This window comes from Panthera uncia, assembly GCF_023721935.1.
Source record: "Panthera uncia isolate 11264 chromosome C1 unlocalized genomic scaffold, Puncia_PCG_1.0 HiC_scaffold_3, whole genome shotgun sequence".
In the NCBI taxonomy this organism is placed as follows: domain Eukaryota; kingdom Metazoa; phylum Chordata; class Mammalia; order Carnivora; family Felidae; genus Panthera; species Panthera uncia.
The window spans coordinates 73,949,705-73,971,043 of NW_026057584.1; the positions used below are offsets into that span (position 1 = coordinate 73,949,705).

A 21,339-nucleotide genomic window follows, 5' to 3' on the forward strand; every position below is an offset into this window, starting at 1 on the left:
ATACTGTTATATTTTACTTTTCATTGGTGCCGAAATAACTGTATAATGAATTACTAATAAGAGTGTTTAGTTAGCCTAACTTCTTGTAGCATTGAGAAGTTCAATTTAATTACTTTTGCCACTTTTTCGTAATCAAGATTCTCCCAAGTTGGGAGTTATAAAAATTATTATTTCTGCTCACTTTAAAGTGGTTAATTTTATGTTATGTGAATTGCACTGCAATAAATTATTTTTCAGTAAAAAAGAAAAAAAAAGTTATTTCAAGCAGACCAAATTTCATTTTGAAGTTATTTGGGTAACTTATTACATTCTCATAATGGTCAGTTATAAAGAAGATTTTTTTTTTTCTTGTTAAGAAAGTTTTACCTTATAAATTACAATGTATAGACCTCATTTGCAATAGTAAATGTTCCGGTACCTTTTCCTCTCTGAAATACTTTGGTGACAGGATGATAATGTTCCTTTTTGGTCAAGGGGTAGGGCATTCCTTCCTTTCTCTGAGCACACACTTACTACATGTAATGCCCTTACTTATATGCTCCTTTCAGCCTTACTTCCTCATTGATATTTAATTTGCTCATCACACCATTAGGTAAAACAGGAGTTGCTCTGTCAGTGAATACAGTTGTGAAACCATAAAACAATACTTTGTTGCACATTCTTGTTTTGCCTCACCTCAAATACAGGACATAGCTGGACCTGTATTATTTCAGAACAAGGATATAAATATAAATATAAATATAAATATAAATAATCTCAAATGACTAGAATATAATTATTTTATCCCTTCAAGATTTAAGATTTTTTATAGTCAACTTTCAAATACCAATTTGAAATTATTTTAAATAATAATTTTTATATTTTTCAATAATTCTTGCTGAACTCATAATTTTGCAACCTATAAACAAGGTATGAAATCCAATTTTATTATATTATATTTTATTTTATTTTATTTTATTTGTTTATTTATTTATTTTGAGAGAGTGACAGAAAGTGCAAGGGAGGGAAAGAGAGAATCCCAAGAAGGCTTCTCAACACAGGGGCTCAATCTCACGAACCATGAGAGCATGACCTGAGCAGAAATCAAGAGCCAGGCACTTAACTGACTGAGCTACCCAGGCGCCCTAAAACCCAATTTTAGATTAAAGAAATTCTTCTCTTGCTTCTAATTAGATGATGTTTCTTCTGCACATGTGACATAAATTTCCCTTGGTTTCTCTATGTAGAATCAATAAGAATCTGTAAAAATCATAACAATATCAAACCAACGAAAAACAGGATGCCACAAATTCAGATGTGACATCCACTTATAGTCCTCTCAAGGAGATTCAGATATGCACAGGCTAAAAAGTAAAACTAGTTAGTGTTTGATACATCACATGGTAAAGAAAATGACCAAGTATTTGAGAGGGTTTAGCCAGGAGGGATGGGTAATAAGAGGCAAAGGGCACAAACACTTCCGTGTCAGGATGGGAAGGATGTCATTTGCAGAATGCCTTCTTACTCCTCCTGGACCCAAAACCTCTTTAATATAATCACCCACTAAACTACAATGGATTAGCATTAAGGGTCTGATGCAGAGAAAGCAAATTCACAGTTAAGGTTGTCCTTTAACATGTAGGCTCAACAAGGGCACCAAAAAGTAGTTAAGTGCTCCCCCACCCCCCATGGTGCTTAGATGCTGGAAGGCACTGTAAACTGTGAATTCTCTAGCTTTTAATGTTTGTCTAAGACCCTTAACATTTTTCCAATATTGTTGCTCCTAGGACATTTTCTTGAGTTTGTCCCTGTTGCCCCCTCTGCACATATACATTTTGCATTCATACATGAAGCATGACAGACAGCTAAATTGATTCAGAAATCTAACACTGAGAAGAAGAAAAAAGGTGGGGGTAGGCTTGAGGATATCCTATAATAAAAAGTGTAAATATCAAAGTCCCCTGAAAACATACAAACAAAAAGAACAGAAAACAACAACAACAAACATTTCTTCATGCTAAGAGTTTAGATATGTAAGATGAAATACAAAGGTCACATAATGGGGTTAAAAAAAAAAAAAAAACCAACCCACTGAGCTATAGAGCCCAAGCTGTCTTTTGTGACACAAAATTTCCAAGACTTTTTGAACGTGTACAATTATCTGTGTCCAGCTATTTATTTTATAAATAGACATCCATCCCTGGACTATTCTGTGATTCCATACACCCTTTAAAACCATAGTACAATTTCACAAATGGCTTTTCTTGTTTTGTTTTGTGTTGCATTGTGGTCCATCTGGAGACATATTAAGTGGTTAAGTCCTTCAAATAAAAGTGTATAAAATTATATTGTTCACATATACCCATACCCACCCACACACACAAAGAACGAACAAGGAACACATGGCAAATGGATATTAGATAATGTTTCTGTTAGAAAACATTTAACAACAAAAAAATAAGCAACAAAAACTGAGGCTTTGGTTTAACAGATGCAATGTTCATCTACCTCATCACATAAATTATACGTTCAAGAATTGTGTCCTGTGCAAAATACAAACATGTCAATTTCAGCCCAGAGGGCATTTTTCTCTAGGTTTATAACCCCTTGAAAATAGAGGTTTCATCTAGAAAACCTAACAGATATTCAGCTGCTTTCAACATTATAATATATTCATAAGGCTAGTATTCACTGGCAAACGTGGAACAGATTAAATGGCATGAGGGTGCGGCCCAAATTCATAATGATGGAAAATGAACCAAACCAACCATGAGACAAAGTAGAAATCAAAGAAGAAAAAGAATACTCAAAAACTGGAAAATGTTAAACTCAAAACACCACAAGTAGTTTTTCAGCTAATATTAGACAAAGTGGGGTGTGTGTGTGTGTGTGTGTGTGTGTGTACCCACACGCATATGTGTTTGTATGTTGTAGAAGACCAGCATTAAAATTAACAATGCGAAACTATCTCATTAAGAACATACTGTAAGGGTCATGAGTAAGAGAGAAGTGCCTTGTAAAAAGAAAAATCACATACCGTCATAATAGACAATTGCTCCTACCAGTTTGTCCTTCTGGAGCATTGGGAAATGTTCAAGGGCTCTCGATTTGCTGAGGACATAACTGCTTTTCAGGCAATTGCTTCCTGCAACCAGATCATACAGCTTGATTCCTACCCAGTAATAAGGTAGCTGCCACCACCTACGGCATAAATAGGGGGAAAGGTTTCTTGAGACACAGGGTAGAACATTCTAGAATGTCACTGTAAGTTACAATATACTTTCCATTTAAGAAAAGCAAAGTATATCTAGAGGTGTATTTGCTGCAAAGGAAACAGGAGGAACTACAAAACTGTCTTTGACACCAACCAAGCTGAATTATATAAGAAAATGAATCAGTGAGACTCTAAATGAATCATCCCTAAGGCAGTGCTTCTCGACCTGGCTGCAGATGAGAATTCTCTGGGGAGAATTCTCATGAACATAAACATACATACAGATACCTGGGCCTCATAAACATAACATAAACATAAACATACATACAGATACCGGGGCCTCACGGGTCTAGAGATGAGAGTTGGGGGTCTGGGTGACTCTAATGTGCAACCAGGGGAGAGAATCACTGGCTTGAAATGTCCTAAGCAATCTATGACAAAATACGGATGAAAATGATAAAATCTGTTTCTAGGCACCCCAACCCTCATGTGGCTAGCAGTTACATAATCCACTGTCTCATATTACCTATATTCCAATTTAAGGTGACTTAATGGACCAGCTCTAACAAAATCAGGAAAATTGGGTTTTATAGCTTACCATCCGACACCTCTGAACCAAACTTCAGTTTTGGCTAACTTGGAAATTTAAAATGAGCCAAAATGGTTTAGGCTTGGAGTTGGTACATATTAGGTTCAGATTTTGCAGCAAGGTACTTTTTAGCTGTGCATTTTAGTGTGCAAATGACCCTCTTCTGTTCCCTGGTACAAACGCAGTCGCTCGTCTTTAGACTCTCAGTAAACTGGGGTAGGAAATACTAATTATAAATATAGAGGACAACCGCCTTGGCCTTCAAGATCTAGTCCTTAGAGTTGGGTCAGAAAGGGGCAATTTAGGAAAAGCCACACTTTTAAACACAACAAAGGCAGATGTTTGAAAAGGATTAAAGATTAGGACCAATTAAAAGTACATTAAGAAATACACACTGAGGAACTATTTCCATTAAAACTGTGTTCTTCTATTGACCTCAATTAAGCAAATAGTATATAGGTGATATCAAAAGGCTTACTTGTAAACAGGAAGCATTATAGGCAACGGAGCTGATAAATGGGGAGCAATTTCTAGTAGGTTGGCACGCTCGTGAAGGGCTTCTTTTACCATCCTGTACTGAAAAGCAAAACAGAGAAAATTAGTTTGGCAGTAACAGATCATAATATTTTCAAATGGCAAATAGACACCCTGCCAACTGATTGATACACAGAAACCTCTCTACCTCTGAGTGAGGATCGCTCCCTCCTAATCAAAGTTCTAATAATACATCATGCTGTCAACCTGAAAGATTTTTTAGAAACCTTAACTGTATTTGCATAGGAGAAAAACATGCTGTCAGAGTTCCCAGGTGTAAGATATTTTCCCGACTTGAGTTACAAGATTATTGTAACAATTTATCTTGCATTCTCTGTATTGTCCGCTTTCTCAGTCCTCTATAATATTTCCCCATGTAAGAAATAACAGATTGTTCAAATTCATGCTAAATATTCCCTTCCTTCCTCCACTAACACAAGCAGAGATAATACTTAGGAGTTGCACAGTATTTCACAGATTACAGAAAAGCATTTGTCTTTACTCCTTTCGTCCTCGTTATGCGTCTCTAAAGAGCTAGCATTATCATTACTATAACACTAACTTAAAAATGAGAAAACTGAGGCTCATAGAAATGGAATAAATAATCTGGAACACATCACAAGTCATCTGATTCTAAGTCTTATGCTCTTTTCTTTGCATCCATCATGATGCCGAAGAGACACGTAAGAAAAGAGGACACATTCAAAACTGACAATGTCAAGTTAGCACTGCTCTGTTTTTCATGTACCAGAAGCAGATAGGGAGTTCAGCCGATTTTTTTTTTTTTACCCCTCTGGGAAATGTCATCTTCCACACTGCCTTGGCAGTTTTCAAATGGTGGCAGACTGGACACAATAAAGTGTGACATAAGAAAAGCATGACTCAGAACATCTTCTCCTTAGGAATATGTCAGTGACAATACGAGCGTGTGATTGCAATTACAGTTAAGAGGATCAGTTGAACACTCCTGTATTACAACACTGCCCAGAAAGTAGCAATTTGGTAGCCATTGGCAAAACAAACAAATGAAAGAACAAAGAAACAATCGCAATTGTTAAGAGGCAACATATCCAAAAGTGATTTTGTAAATCTGCTATTTTGACATGCCTGTGTAGAAAAAGCCCCTGATCACCCATAAACATGATGCTGCAGGAAAGAAATGACACACCCCTCCTGAAAGATACTCCAGCAGAATACACACTAAATAGGTATTTCCAACAGGAAGAAATGTTAAAAGCCATAAAAAAACAACAACAACAACAAAAAAACACCCTGATTTAATTGGGTAGAAAAAAGCATAGTCGCAATTTTTTGTTTAACAACCAGCATACACAATTACCTGCTCAATATCCAACTTCATGATAGCCTTCTGAAGATATCTCACACCACCATGGATCAATTTAGTGCTTCTGCTGCTGGTCCCTGATGAGAAATCATCTCTTTCTACAAGGGCTGTTTTTAGTCCTGTGTAACCAGAAAACCAAATTAACTTCTTAAATTACACAATTTGTATGTAATTCATTAAAGGCACTTCTCCAGGGTAGAGACAATCACAAGAAAAATTACCCTGAACATGGATAAATTTGTATTCAAAGTGCAGTACACTGTCTATATTATAATGAAGAGATTTTAGCCTCGTCCTGGGGGAAAAGTCAAACCAGAACTAGAAGCATATTAAACTGTGAAGGAATCACAACTAGAAAATATGACGATACAATTTCATGGCAGCAACATACTCTGGGGCACTGAGAGGGTCAGAGGAGAGCCGGGCACCCATCCTGACCCACGTGGAGTTAAGGCAGTGTTGTTTGGAAGCCTTGAGGAACTCACCTTCATGCCTCACTCCAAGCCTTTCACATGTTCCAGCCCGTCATCTCCACTCTACTCTAACACATCATGCATAAGTCTAGACCAGACCTCTTATGTGTTGGCTACTATTTCTGGAATGCTGTTCGAGTGGGTATAAAATGAGAAAAGAGACCAAAGGTATCAAAAGAGAAAAGGAGGGAAGAGAATAACCTCTGGCCTTGAGGGATTTATGGTCTAAGACATGCGAGCACAGTATTACGGAATTACAAAGAAAAATACAAATACACCCAGGACAAATATACCCAGGGCAGAGTATCCATGAGGAAAGAAAAGACAATATTCTTGGTAAAGGTGAGGCTGAGCAAAGATAGGTTGGGTTCTAGAAGTCATGTCTCTGCCCCTTTCTTTGAGGGTTGTGATAAATATCTGAGGGATGAAACTAGCTTTTGTTTGTTTTCTTTTCTTTTCTTACAGAGACTCCCCTGCTTCTTCCAGATTGGGTAAGACCAACAGTACTACAGGTGCCATATACAGGTAGAGATGAAACCCCCACACTTCAAAAGGCCCAAAGTAAACATCAGCACCAAGCCATGAGGAGTTCTCCTGGCCTGGCATACTCTTAGGAGTTGAGAGAATGTCATAGAATTCAATTACAATGAGAATATGTAATGGAGCAGTGTGGGCTCATGAAGCTCAGATAAGAGAATCTGTGCGTGTATTCAATTCAGAGCCATTTATTACATTTAATACCAAAGGGTCGTTTTTATAACTTTTAACAGTTTAAATATCTTACCCAAATGTCATCATAAAATCAGGGCAATTCCCTTGACTCAAAAGGACAAAATATTTGGAAACCACAGAGGGAAAGTAGAGAACTTTGATTCAAGGGCAAAACTGCTAGTACTCTAACTAACTAGCAAAATAACACAGAAATTAATAGAGATTACAGACTTCATCTTTGTGAAGCATTATGCCAGACAAAGATCTGTCAGCTTCTCAACCATGGAAACTCTATCCAATATGCTTAGTAAATTCAGTACTGGATTATTAAAAAACAACAACAGAAAAATAGATCAAGTTAGTACATGCGTTTTAAAAGAATGCTGAGATCCTAAGTGCCAGGTGAAGTGTTGGCATTAGAAATAATTAGGTGTGGGGGCACCTGGCTGGCTCAGTAGGTTAAGCATCTGACTCTTGATTTAAGCTCAGGTCACGATCTCATGGTTCGTGACTTTGAGCCCCACATCGGGCTCTGTGCTAACAGTGTGGAGCCTGCTTGGGATTCTGTCTCCCTCTCTCTGCCGCTCCCCTGCTCCTTCTCTCTCCCTCTCTCTCTCTCTCTCTCTCTCTCTCTCTCAAAATAAATAAACAAACATTTTTAAAAAATGAAATGAATTAGGCATGGACCAAGCTGTCAAGCAGCTCCCAGCCCAGAGACAGGTAAGTAAAGTGTAGCAGTTTTACAGGTGCTAGATTTGAAAATACAGAGGACTCTTATCTTACTCTGGGTTAGAAGTTAAAATCGGGACATAAACCTAAAACTGCATAGTCAAGATTACATTTGTAATCTCTTAAGAATGCTCTCCCTTGGTGAGATTTTTCACCTTTCCTTAGTAAGTCCAACGGAGAGATCTTCTTCCAGCACTAAAATAGACCGTTTTTTCCTTCAACTGAAGATTAGATGAGGGAGTTCACTTTTATTTATTTTTTTTTATTTTTATTTTTTAACGTTTATTTATTTTTGAGACAGAGACAGAGCATGAACGGGGGAGGGTCAGAGAGAGAGAGGGAGACACAGAATCCGAAACAGGCTCCAGGCTCTGAGCTGTCAGCACAGAGCCCGACGCGGGGCTGGAACTCACGAACCGCGAGATGGGACGCTCAACCGACTGAGCCACCCAGGCGCCCCAAGGGAGTTCACTTTTAAATGGCATTTAAGAGCCAGATTCTTTACACTATCTCTCCCATTTAACCTTGGAATCGCAGTCATGACACCAAGATGCCCACACCATGGCACACAGGGACATAATACAGAGGGAACCTTCCCATCAGCCATGCTTCCCACCTGGGCGTGCCCAAAGGTATCCTGTAGACTGTGGGAGAGGACATCATAGACAGTCCACAGGAATCCCCACTTCCTAGCATGGAATGCCCTGGAATGTGGGCTGGACCCGGTGCCTTGCTTCTAGCGAAGAAAAATGCAGCAATAATGGCATACCACTTCTGTGATTAGGTTACAAAAGACTGTAATTTCTGTTCTCTCTCTTGCCCACGCTCTCTCTTCCCCTCTCTGGCTAACTAGGATGAAACAGGCCGTCATGTTTTGAGACCACAGACGAAAGGAGCCCCCGCCGGCAACAGGTCACAAGAAATCGAGGCCTCAGTCCAACAGCCAGGGAGGAACTGAATCATGCCAACAACTACATGAGTTGCTAGGAAGGACTGCAACCTTTTTGAGACACAGAGCCAGAGAACTCAGGTGAAGGCACACCCCCAGATCCCTGACCCACTGAAATTGTGTGATAGCAAATATTGCTTTAAGCCACTAAATTTTGGGGTAGCTCATTGATGGCACGATTCCCTGTGTGTATAATAACTGTAGCCTCAGTGTAAGTTTTTAATTGTCCCTGGGACTGGGGTCTTCAGGAAAATCCAAGTTTATGGTACATGGGTAGAGGAGAGGGAATTATCACCGGCGAGAAATGGCCTAAGCCAGAGAAAGGCAAGCGCTTGAGATGACCCCCTAAGTTTGAGGCTGCTTGTCACTCAGGGCCTGTGGACAACGGGAAGAAGATCCAGCAGGAGGAACAGTAAAAGGCAGGAATAGTAAAAGGGCCTTTCGTCCACACTGGGGATTTGGACTCTGTCCTCTGGGCCACTCTTTCTCACAAGCAAAGTATTATCTGAGTCTCCTCAAAAGGAAAATGCCTCTGAGAACATGGCTTCAAGTCACGTATTGGTTTGAGAAGCAAATGCTTTGTTAGAAGGTACTAGATTTGGCATCAATGCCACAGAACAATGAACCGGATGGCTGTACTCAGTTACAAATTATCCATTTTGAGGAAAAGCATGCTGGTTGATTCTTTTTTTCTTATCATAAAAAAAGAATAATAGTTAATTTTTTTTTCCAGAAATTCTCAGATAGTCTTTTGAGAAATAGTATTGTCCTATCTATCAGGGGAACCATCAAAGTGTTTGAAGCTAAGCTATCAGATTAATGTTCTAGAAAGATCTCTCTGTGGGGGTGGAGGGTCGGTCTGGAGGGGGAGAAGAACTGGAGGTAGACCGCTTAGGGGACATGTGTCATAGAGGAGGAGCAGGGCAATGAAGAGGCCAGCCTCACAAGGCAGAAATGGTAGCAGAGAGCGATGTGAAGAGAGAATTTTATGGGCTTGTGTCATCAGGCTGGATTTTTTTTTTTTTTTTTCTTTCCCAAACTGACAGAGTGTGAGGCAGGGAAGCTACTCTAGGAATTAGCAAGCCATCTCAGGAGGATATTTCAGGATATGTAAGTGAGAGCTAACACTTTAAAGCCTCAAAACTGCTTTTGCAAGTATTGGACATTTTAAAAAAGTTATTCACATGTATTTATGTGAGAAACCCTAGTGAATACCAACAAAAGTTAAAACGGGCTTCTCTGTCAAACCAGGCTGTTTTGCTTGTCCTATTATTTCTAGTGTCATACCATCAACCCACCAGAATTTCTGGAGTGAAATGATACAGCTTCTTCCAGAGCAAAAAAAAAAAAAAAAAAAAAAAAATCCCAGAAAAATTTAACCCCTAAAGTTCCAGCTATATTGATGTATTAAAGCACCATGTAACCTAAAAGTATTACCAAAAGTTTTCAGAACCACATACACACATACAAACCCTCAGATATTTGGAAAAAAAGAAAAAAAAATTTAGATTTTCAACTGCTATTATACACTAAATGTTTTCTCATTTTTGTGGGATGAGAACAATGGAATGAGGGAGGAGGAAACTGATGCAAACTCAAGAGATTATTAGAAGTTCTAACAGCTTCCCATAAATATATTTTTAACTGACTAACTGACTACAGCAAAGATCATGGAATTTCAAAAAGCCTTACAGGCTTACACAGTCCTGTTATCTAATATGTTCCCTTCTGTGCACCTCTCAGAACTCCAAAATTTTCCTCCCCACAAAAATTATGGATCTGAACTTTTAAGGGTTTAGTTTTCTGATACGTTAAAGCAAGGAAGTGAAAAGAGAGTACTTTTGTGCTTTCTTAAGGTGAACGAACAGTATTTTTAAGTGATACTCAATGCTAACATTTAGTGTTCTCAGGTAAGATAATTAAGTTTGAAGGACATCCAAAATAATGTACCCACGCTTCAATCTACTGCTGGCTGCGGATTTGAGGAGCTCGGGAAGATCTTTCCTCCAAGTAGAAGAAAGAATGACCTCCCCACATGCCAGCGCGATGGAAGGCAGACCTCTCTGTGCATTTACAGTAATTCAACTAAACTAGTTCAAGGTTTTATGAAAATAGTCTTTGTTTTTTGTTTGTTTGTTTGTTTGTTTTCTTTTTGGCAGTTACTTGTTATGGACAGCAGTGAGCTCTATCCCTGAGGAGATAAACCAGAACACTTACGAGTGGTACTGTTTTTTTCTTTTTTGTTTTAACATTGATTGCTTTTAATACATATTCACAGGGATTTCATGACAGTGGTGAAGTATTAATATTTGGGATGAAATTACTCTGAGAATCTTAGGTGGACTAACAAGATTAGCCACAGTGGAAGAATAAAGGCAACTGAAATCTGCCTTTCTGTCATCTTCAGCCTAACCCTGAGCAAGTTCAAATTACAGGGGACGCGGGGCAGGGGACTTGAACTAAAGAAGGCTCTTTACAGCTTTGTCTTTTCCGACCTGAGTGAGAATGTCTAGCTACCAACCACTTCTAGCTAAACCAATTTGTGGCTCAAGACAGTTGGATGAACAGAGGAGTAATTACCTTCTAAGGGGAAGAATGGTGCGACATTTAACTTTCACAACATGATATAGAACAGAAGTATATTTTAATACCTTTTACTGATTATCTTATTATGCATGAAAACATGCTCAGTATAATAAATGCGGAGAAGTAAAGAGAACAAAATAAAACTCTCCTGTAATCGCACGGCTTAGAGATAACCACAGTTGACATTTGTGAACATTTAAACATTCACATTTTCTATGCATGTCTATAATCACATATGTACATTTTTACAAAAATAGGACATATTCCATTTTTTTCATTCAATGTTATTTATTGTAAACATCTCTTCATGTCAATATGTATTTTTCTATCGTTTCATTTTTAATGTATGAATAGTATTACATTAAATATTTACGATGATTTATATCCAATTCCCTATTTTTGAACATTTGGGTTATTTTATACCTACATTATCACAGATAGTACTGCGACATATTTTCATTTAAACTCTGCATTTTTAATTATTTCATTAGAATAAATTTTCAGATATGGCATTATTTAGATATTTTTAAATAGAAAGGAGAGATTAATCCCTGTGAAATGCATAGGAGAAGCACCAACACAACACACCAGTCAAAAAATTTAGACATCTGTACATTAGTACCAGAGCATATGTATTAAAGCCACATGCCCCATGAAGGATAAAAGGATGTCAATTAAGGAAAGGAAAGTTTCTCTTTCTTTAGAAAAGCTTTGGGCATTTACCTCTGGACTTCAGAAAGCCAATGCCACTAATAAGACAAAGGACTATCCCAAAGGCTGAACATTTCATATGAAGGATCAATTTCCAAAAAAATAAATAAATAACACTCCCCTCTACAGCTACAAAGTAATCCTGACTTCTTAATCCTTATAGTCTGAATACTATGCTTTTGGCCTAGTTTTTTTTCCAACAACGAACGTTAACATTTTACAGAATTATAGAATATTGGATTGATTATTTAATACCTATTGCTATTTTTACATCAGGAAACATAAACTATTAATGGGGATAACATGTGTGTTCCTTAAGTACACACAGATTGTAGAGTCACAAAAATGCATTGTGACAAAAAAGTCACAAAAATGAGACAGAGAGAGATAGAGCATGAGTGGGGGAGGGTTAGAGAGAGAGGGAGACACAGAATCGGAAGCAGGCTCCAGGCTCTGAGCTGTCAGCACAGAGCCCGACACGGGGCTCGAACTCACAGACGGTGAGATCGTGACCTGGGCCGAAGTCGGAAGCTCAACCGACTGAGCCACCCAGGCGCCCCATAACATTAATCAGAATAATACAGTTATGAAGGAATATGGGAGTTGCCTGGTTGCTTCTTCTTTTTACTTTTTTATTATAAAAACCGCCAATGTTCAAAGAGAGGAGGTATAGGGGTGCCTGGGTGGCTCAGTCGGTTGAGCGTCCGACTTCAGCTCAGGTCATGATCTCACGGTCCGTGGGCTCGAGCCCCGCGTCGGGCTCTGGGCTGACAGCTCAGAGCCTGGAGCCTGCTTCGGATTGTGTGTCTCCCTCTCTCTCTCTGCCCCTCCCCGACTCATGTTCTGTCTGTCTGTCTCTCTCTCTCTAAAATAAATAAACATTAAAAAAAAGTTTAAAAAAAAAAAAGAGAGAGAGGAGATATAGCCAAGCAATTTAGAGGGATGAAAAGAGAAACTAATATACCAATGGCTTCCTAGTTACACAATCCAGATATAACCAGTGTTAACTATAAAAATGTCCCATCCATACTACCAGAAACTTTCTATGCTTATGAAAGTATACAAGCTATGTATCTTTTTGCTTTAAACACAAATACAATTAACAAACTCATTCTTCACAACTTGTTTTCCAATTTATGATACATATTAGCCATCTTCTCTGTAAATACTTATAAACTTCTTGGATAACTGAATGTACCCAATTTATTAAACCAGACCTCAGGTTTTTGCTGTTATAAACTGCTGTAAGTAAAATTTTAATCAATATGGCATTATGAGTTCAGCTTTGAACTCCTCCTCTTCTCTAAATACAGCAAAAATAATTTCTCTCTATGTATTTTTAAAGAATGTGGTTGACTCAAAAATAAACAAACACACACACTATGGATCAGAAATATAACAGAAACTCAGAGCAGAGTAGTTAGGCCAAAAGCCCCTGCCTTGCTGGGCTCTGGGTCTAGAAACAGGAAAAGGCCACCCAGATTTCAGTTCCTGAAGGGCAAGAGGAACACAGGTTTCCCTTGCAGGGAGAGGTTAAGGAAGCCAGACGAACCAGCTGAATGCTGAGAACTGAAGAAGGGCTTTATCCATTATGAAGATCGGTGGAGAGGCTTCCGGTGACCACTGCCCCGGGGTTGTGGACTACCTGCAGGGAGTTATCTGGGAGGCAGGATGTCAGAGGCAGAGAGCATCACCCAAGCCAAAGCACCCCCAGCTGGCTCAGCAGTTAGTTGGTCTGCAGGGCGTCCAGCATCAGCACAGAGCAGGAGCCTCAACAGGGCCCTGGGAAAAGTCTCTCTGATGGGACTCGAGGGTAGAAACAACTTTATGTATACAGTTTAAGGTGCAGAAACACACAGCGATACCAGAATGATTTAATATGAAGGAAAGGAAGGTAGGAAAAGAAGCAAAGTTAAAAAATGTAAGTAAAAAATACAAAATAAATGCACATGGTATCCCAGTAAATGGAACTGAATCAAATTCCACTTTTTTCTCTATGCTTAAATAGATAGACTCTTTCAATGGACTAAATTCACCTGGTTAAAGATAGATTCTAACAGGAATTAAAATTAAAAACTTAATAAAAAATAAAGGTAGATTCTACCTATTAAGCATTAAAAAAAAAAAAAAAAAAAAAAATCCAGGGGTGCCTGGCTGGCTCATTCAGAAAAGCATGTGACTCCTGATCTTGGGGTTCTGAGTTAGAGTCCCATTTTGGGTGTAGAGATTATGTAAATAAACCTTAAAAAAAAAAAAAAAAAAACTAAAAGAATCCAGATACATGCTGTTTATTATAGGCATACTAGAGCAAAAGGATATGGAAAAGTTCAACACAATATGAAACAAACTCTGTCTCATAGGTTATATTTTCCCAAACTCACATGTGTTCTTTAGATTTTTGCCATAGATAAATTTTAATTTTTATGAAATCAGATTTAGCAAGATTTTCCAAAAGGAAAATGGCCTTTTTGGTGTCCTGCTTAAAAATACCTTTCTTACGCCATTTTTTAAAATATTTACATATATTTTCTTCTAATAGTTTTATGGCATTTTATTGTTAAATCCTTGGCCCACATAGAATATGACAAATAGAATATATATATACATATATGTATATGTGTGCATATATATGTATGCGTGTATATACATAAATACATATATATATTTAAATATGTATAAAAATCAGGGGAAGTGGATACTCTCACACCACTTATTAAATAACCAATAATGACAGATTTGAAATTCTGCCCTTATCATATTCTAAATTTTATGTATTTAGATCTATTTCTAGGCTCTTGGTTCCACTTATTTCTCTAGCCCTTTGGCAAACTATTTTAATTAAAGTAGCTTTATAATACACTTTAATATCTGATAGATCTCTATCTAATCCTTTATCATTATTCTTTTTTCAGAATTAATCTGGTGAATCTCATAGGCTTATTTTTCCAGACAAACTTTAGCCCAGTTTTTCAAGTCCCGCCCCCAACTCCTGTCAAAGAAAATTGGTACATTAATTAAAATTACACTAAATTACCAACAAATTTTAGTAGGAATGTGCAATCTGGTCCAACCAGTAGTGTTCAGGAAACGGCAAACTTCCATAGGTCACAAATCTGTCCTAAAATAGGATTTCCTCTTCCCTCGTGGCAGTAGAAGGGGGTAGAAGCAGAAAGGGGTGAGGGTGGCCGACGTGTAATTCCCAGAATGCACTGTCTTCCCAGGCCCTGCCTCTTCTGTACTTTCTCTACAACGCACACACTTCCTCCCTTTCGCAAACCTTTACTTGTACGGAAAAGTGTTACTGGTGTCTTTCATTAATGTCTGAGAACCTTGAGGCTCTCTATAAGGTTGAGACACTTGTCAAAGCTCATGAAGCTAGCAAGTGATGAAGCCAAGAACTTGATCCCACTTCATTGTAATTGCATAACCTGTGTCCTTAATCACAGGGCTATCCTGCACTAGATGTGCAAGAACCGTAGTGAGAATTCAGGAACTACCAGCCAGATACCATTTGTAAACTAAAAGTAAATACACAGTTCTGAAAAAGAGAACTACAATTAATGTTTCCCTCCAGCAAGAGGCAGCCTCCTCTGGAATTTTAATTAAAAGCCATAAAGGCTAGGGGCGCCTGGGTGGCTCAGTCGGTTAAGCGGCCGACTTTGGCTCAGGTCATGATCTCGCAGTCCGTGAGTTTGAGCCCCACGTCGGGCTCTGTGCTGACAGTTCAGAGCCTGGAGCCTGTTTCAGATTCTGTGTCTCCCTCTCTCTGACCCTCCCCCGTTCATGCTCTGTCTCTGTCTCCAAAATAAATAAACGTTAAAAAAAAAAAAAAAGCCATAAAGGCTAACTTTATAAATTCGATTTTAAACCAGAAATGTACTAGGTGATCCCTGATACATGTAGGTAAAGTCACATAAAAGAACAAAAAGAACTGGGGGAAAAAAAAAAACCTTGAAAAACCCGAAGGAGTGTTTCTATTTATCAGATTCTTCTGGTTCCAGCTCTCTCTGGGGGCAGAGGGCCTTCACCTACCCAGACACTAGACTCGGTGTTAAACAGAGAAGCGATTTCTATTGCTCCTAGAGACCGACGGCAGAACGTGACAAGAACTGTGCATATTATGTTTATAAAATCATATTCCCAAATGCAACAACTGAAAATCGATTCCCCAGAAAATGCAGAGGGTAAGAATGCAAATAAATGTTCATTAGGAAGACTTCATGACTTCTTCTCTGCCTTCTATAGTCTTTTATCCATTACCAAAATTGCATTTGGGCACAGTATTTTATCAAAAAGCTTGTGCAAACATTTCTATACAAGCCCTTTAACATCCAATGGTTCCCCAAAACTTTGATGTCCTGAAAAATCTAATTATTACTGGTAACTTTAAAAGATCACAGTAATTTATTTTTGTCAAATGTGACTAAAGATTAATGGATACAATCAGGAATAATTTGGTAAAAACATATCAAATGCAGAGAAAGCAAAATTTGTTGTTAAGTGAAGCATCAAATATAATAAAAGAGCAAATTCCATGAATGAACAGCAACAATGCACAATTCATTAACCAAATGCCCATGATTATTTCACACTTCAGAGGGCTACTGATATGATCAGGAATTGTAGTAAAAGGATAAATACAGATTAACTTCAGGATGTCTATACAGTTTAATTATAAATCCTACCCCCCAACGGCTACCAGCATAATAAAAGAAATACAAACTAAGGTTTCTCCACCTTAGTGGAGGAATATTCCACAGATACAAAATTTCATATACATATAATAAGATATTCAATTGTTTTTAAAGACAGTAATTCTTAGCTGCTACTAACTACAAAAATTTAAAATCTGGTCAACATTCAGGCTCTAGGGATCCTTCTCTTCTCAAAATCCTCCTCCTCACCATCATCACCATCATCACCATTACCCACGTCATCTGCTAATGCACCAGTTAATGTCCAGATCACTACCGAATATCCTTCCCTGCCCAAAGAGAAAATGTTAACTGTTCAGCAAATACTAACAAATCATATGCTCCTGGAGGACAAAACCACGGTGTATGAATCTTTTTATTCTCAGAGCTTGGTCAGTATTTGACTCAAACGGTCTTACTTTAAATAGAAAAATAAAGTAAAACAACAACAAACAAAAAACTTGAAACCTAAAGAATAATTAACTAGACTATCTTTGGGATGAATTCTTCAGCCATTAAGTAGAATGAATACCATACACGTAAGAGTAAATTCCACCAGGTATGAAAGGTAACTAAGTCTAAGATGGCTATGGCAGTAACTTAAGCTGAGAAGAATTATTCCATGTAATAAATTATTACCATCGAGTACGAAACTGCAATAAATATTGAGCCTTACACAGTAACTAAAATAATCCAGACTAAAAATTCCTTGCAGCAGTGCCCAGCCCAATTGGATACATCTAAGGATACCACAAAGAACTTTCTCCAGGAGAACTGGTTCTAAAAGTCTTTTGCCTCCATGTTAATAAGGGCAGCTATAGGGGTGCCTGGATGGCTCGGTGGGTAGAGCATGCAACTCTTAATCTCAGGTCATGAATTCAATCCCCACGTTGGATGTGGAGCCTGCTTAAAATAATGATGATGATGATGACGATGGCAGCTATAAATACTACCTATAATTTATTGAGCTTCTATTGTGTGACAAGCACTATTTTAAGTCATCTTCATGATTACACATTTAATGCTCCCAACAATCATTCAAAGAAGGTATTTTTTCCTTATTTGTAAGACAAGGAACCCTCCAGAAATGAAGGAATTTGCCCAAGTAAATGCATGTGTGTAGTCACATCTATAAATACATCTGATAAAGCTGCTGAGCCAGGATATGTGCCCAGATTTCTGTGACCCAAAACTCCACACTAATAATACCCACAGGCAAAAATCAAATTATTTTATTAAATATATCATATGGAGCAGCATTGGTATTCCATACTAAAATTTCACTCTTTATATGTCATGTTTCCATTTTTTTTTTTTTTTAAGTTTCTTTATTTAGTTTGAGAGAGAGAGAGCCTGTGCATGCACACTAGCAGGGGAGGGGCAGAGAGAGAGGGAGAATCCCAAGCGGGCTCCATGCTATCAGTGCAGGGCCTGACACGGGGCTCGATCTCACCAACCGTGAGATCATGACTTGAGCCGAAATCAAGAGTCAGATGCTTAACCAATGAATGGGCCACCCAGGCACCCCATGCTTCCATTTTAAAGAACATTTCATCATGTCTTTCCTAATGCTGACCAATAAGATACCTAAGAGAACTACAGGTTAGCAACAGTCTTTTCCATCATAAAGTCACATAAACTCGAGTTTCCCAAACTGAAGTCCATATTTCACTGGAAGAAACACTTTCAAGAGATACAAGAATAAGAAGAATTATTTTAATAGATTAACTCATTTTAATAAATCTTTTCTACCCTTCACTGACATACATGTGATTTCGGATGATATACGAATATTTTTATTTCATTAAAATGTATTTACTTTACGTGATTAGAAAGAAATAGCCAGAACATCAAATTAATGAATTCAAAGGAACTTAAAGTCTTCTTTTTAAAGAAATTCATTTACGTGTAAAGCACAAGCTATGTTTAATTTTCAAATTGTGCAAGTGCCTATATTCAAAAAATACGAAGGTGCCTCACAAAGGATGGAAAATCAGGAAGTACAGCAGAAATGGGACTTTATTAGCTTGCAGCACGTGCCGCAGGCTTGCGGGGGGGGGGGGGGGGGGGGGGGGGGCGGGGGGTGGAGAGTGGAGGCAGACGAAACCTTTACCTGTAATATACCCATCCGCGCTGGGACTCACCTCTGGTGACAGCATCCAGGGCACAGCCACATCCCGTTGCTCCACCTCCGATGACGAGGATATCAAATTCCGCCGTGTTTTGCAAACTCAGTAGCTGAGCTTCTCGGGAGGGAGGCTCCCTGTTAACAGGTTCTGAAACGCACTCCGCTGCTTGCACATAGGCCAGGTTCACCTGGTGTAAAAGTCCACAGCCCACTGTCAGTTGTTCATGTGCAAAGCCAATGTAATACACCCCACGGTATACTAAAAGAAGAGATTTGTAATGGAGACAAGCAATACCAAAGCAAGACCATAGTCCACAGTCCACGTGGAGTTACAGGACCAACTGCCCTATAGAAAAGTCCTTAAAATCCAGGCGGTATTTTTTTTTTTTCAACTTTCATTCATTTTTGAGAGACAGAGAGAGACAGAGTGCAAGCGGAGGAGGGGCAGAGAGAGGGGGAATTACAGAATCCAAAGCAGGCTCCAGGCTCTGAGCTGTCAGCACAGAGCCAGATGTGGAGCTCGAACCCACCAACCGTGAGATCATGACCTGAGCAGAAGTCGGATGCTTAACCGACTGAGCCACCCAGGCGCCCCAAGGTGGTATTTTTTTTAAATAAGTCCCCACTACTTAGGCATGGAACACCTGATTCCAGACTCAATATCTCAACTGCTTGTTTTGGTTTTATAACGAGCCAAGTTCAACTATTCCCCACACTGTACAATAATTCCCAAATACCTAGTCTAAGATAATTTATAGAAGAACATAAGGAAATGCTTTATCCCGTAGCAATAATTCATTCAGATAACATTTAAAAGTGTTGAAAGGAGGAGGAAAAAAGCACTTTATGCCCTTCTGCAATTTCTTAAAAGTATATGTTCTTTATTCCTTGATTCCTCTGACAAAAATAAATTCTAGAGCTTGGACGTCTATGAGTTTAGGTCACTATAATTAAAAACGAATCTGTTTAATAGAAGTTGTTGTCATGTTTAAATAATCAGCTATGGCTGGGGTGCCTGGCTGACTCAGTCGGTTAAGCATCCGACTTCAGCACAGGTCATGATCTTGCAGTCCATGAGTTCAATCCCGCATCGGTCCCTGTGCTGACAGCTCAGAGCCTGGAGCCTGCTTCAGATTCTGTGTCTCCCTCTCTCTCTGCTCCTCCCCAACTTATGCTCTGTCTCTCTCAAAAATGAGTAAGTGTTAAAATTTTTTTAAATAATCAGCTATGGCCAATGGAAATAATATTTTTTAAGGATTTTAGTCAGAGGTTTCCCCTTAAAATGTTTTAACATAAAATTATAGATTCTATATTTAATATACACTATTTCAATTTTTGGAAGCTTTAACAATAAAATAATTAGCGTCAGCTCTAACCTCCCCGTGAAAGATAATGTCCTTCCCTTTTTCTAGTTTTTCTTTCATTAGAATGAACGTTGTTATCCTTAATAAAAAGTGATGGTCTTAAAAAAAAAAGTAGCTACCAGAAGTTACAGTGAAAAGCCTAGAAAAATAGATAAGTAAATGTGAATACAAGGTTTGATCACTATAATGAATAGTGCTAACCAGTGCTGCTGTAACAGTTATTTATCCACAGGTATGTGACTTGTATTTTTCTTTCCTCTAAATCACAGCATCAGTGTGATGCTGGCAATGTCTTCCCGATTCTGCTGAAGGGACCACATACGAAGCTCGGAACCACAATGCCCGAGCTTGTTCAAGAGAAGGTGATCCTAATTCCACCCAAGATATTGTTCTGATAGACCATTTTTTTTATTCATTTAAATAAAATCAACCAAGCTGTTTCTTAAACTTAAATTTAGTTATTGTCGGGCTGATTGGATTTCTACAAAAATAAATCTAGAAGCCACAGGGTACATTGAAGGAAACCTGGGTCAGAGGGTCCTAGCTCAGGTCTTACCACTCTTGTGTACCAGTATGTGACTTTCGACACATTATCTCTCTGGGCCTTGGTTTCTTCATTTGTAGAATGGGATAAAACTCCTGTGATGTCTCTAGCTCTGTATCTCTGAGTTGTCCTCAGTCTGAATGGATTAATGATATGAGCGTAGTTGGTAAACTATAAAGTACCACCATAAGGTTGTTGTTATTACTGTCATTAAATGATTTAATCCTTTAATGGCATATAAAAGGGAGCTTTCAAAACATATTTTGCTAAGTATCATGAAAACAAAAGATTATAACCAGGTGTGATAATTTTCAGGCTATAATTCAGATGCAAGTCACAAAAATCTTACTCTCCTTTATATAACTCCTCCTATTATCTACTAATAGGCATTTCCCCATGTCACATTTACGTACATTTAAGGTAACTAAAATGTAACTGCTATGGTTCTGTGGGGAACACGATATCTGTCTGTCATGGGCTTTGCCTTCTATCATCAAAGAAGGAGGAGGAAAGACAAGAACAAGAGAAGAGTAAGAAAAAGGAAGAAAGAGAAGAATATATATGCACGATATACATATATAAAAGTATGTAGAAAGAACAAATGCCAAAGTAAAGCAAAGAAGCACCAGGCCATAACCATCCTGATGAGGGAGGGAGGGTCTTTCATTTGAGGATTCAACTGGGCCATGGCAGATGGGTAGGACGTGGACATAAGACTGACAAGTAACTAAACTGCCAGAGCACTTTCACACATCAAAAACATCAACAACAACAACAAAAAAAATTCCT

General features: G+C 38.4%; 1 protein-coding gene across 4 annotated transcripts in view; it reads right to left on the reverse strand.

The window, feature by feature from the left end:
- GPD2 (glycerol-3-phosphate dehydrogenase 2) overlaps positions 1 to 21,339 on the reverse strand; it is a 232,884-nt gene that overhangs the window by 66,004 nt on the left and 145,541 nt on the right. For all 4 annotated transcript variants that reach the window (XM_049615622.1, XM_049615624.1, XM_049615623.1 and 1 more), the window contains 4 exons: positions 18,659 to 18,830; positions 5,656 to 5,780; positions 4,261 to 4,358; positions 3,017 to 3,180 (listed from right to left, as the gene is read on the reverse strand). In XM_049615622.1, the coding sequence (XP_049471579.1) occupies positions 3,017 to 3,180; positions 4,261 to 4,358; positions 5,656 to 5,780; positions 18,659 to 18,830 (559 nt within the window). The remainder of the gene's footprint in view (positions 1 to 3,016; positions 3,181 to 4,260; positions 4,359 to 5,655; positions 5,781 to 18,658; positions 18,831 to 21,339) is intronic.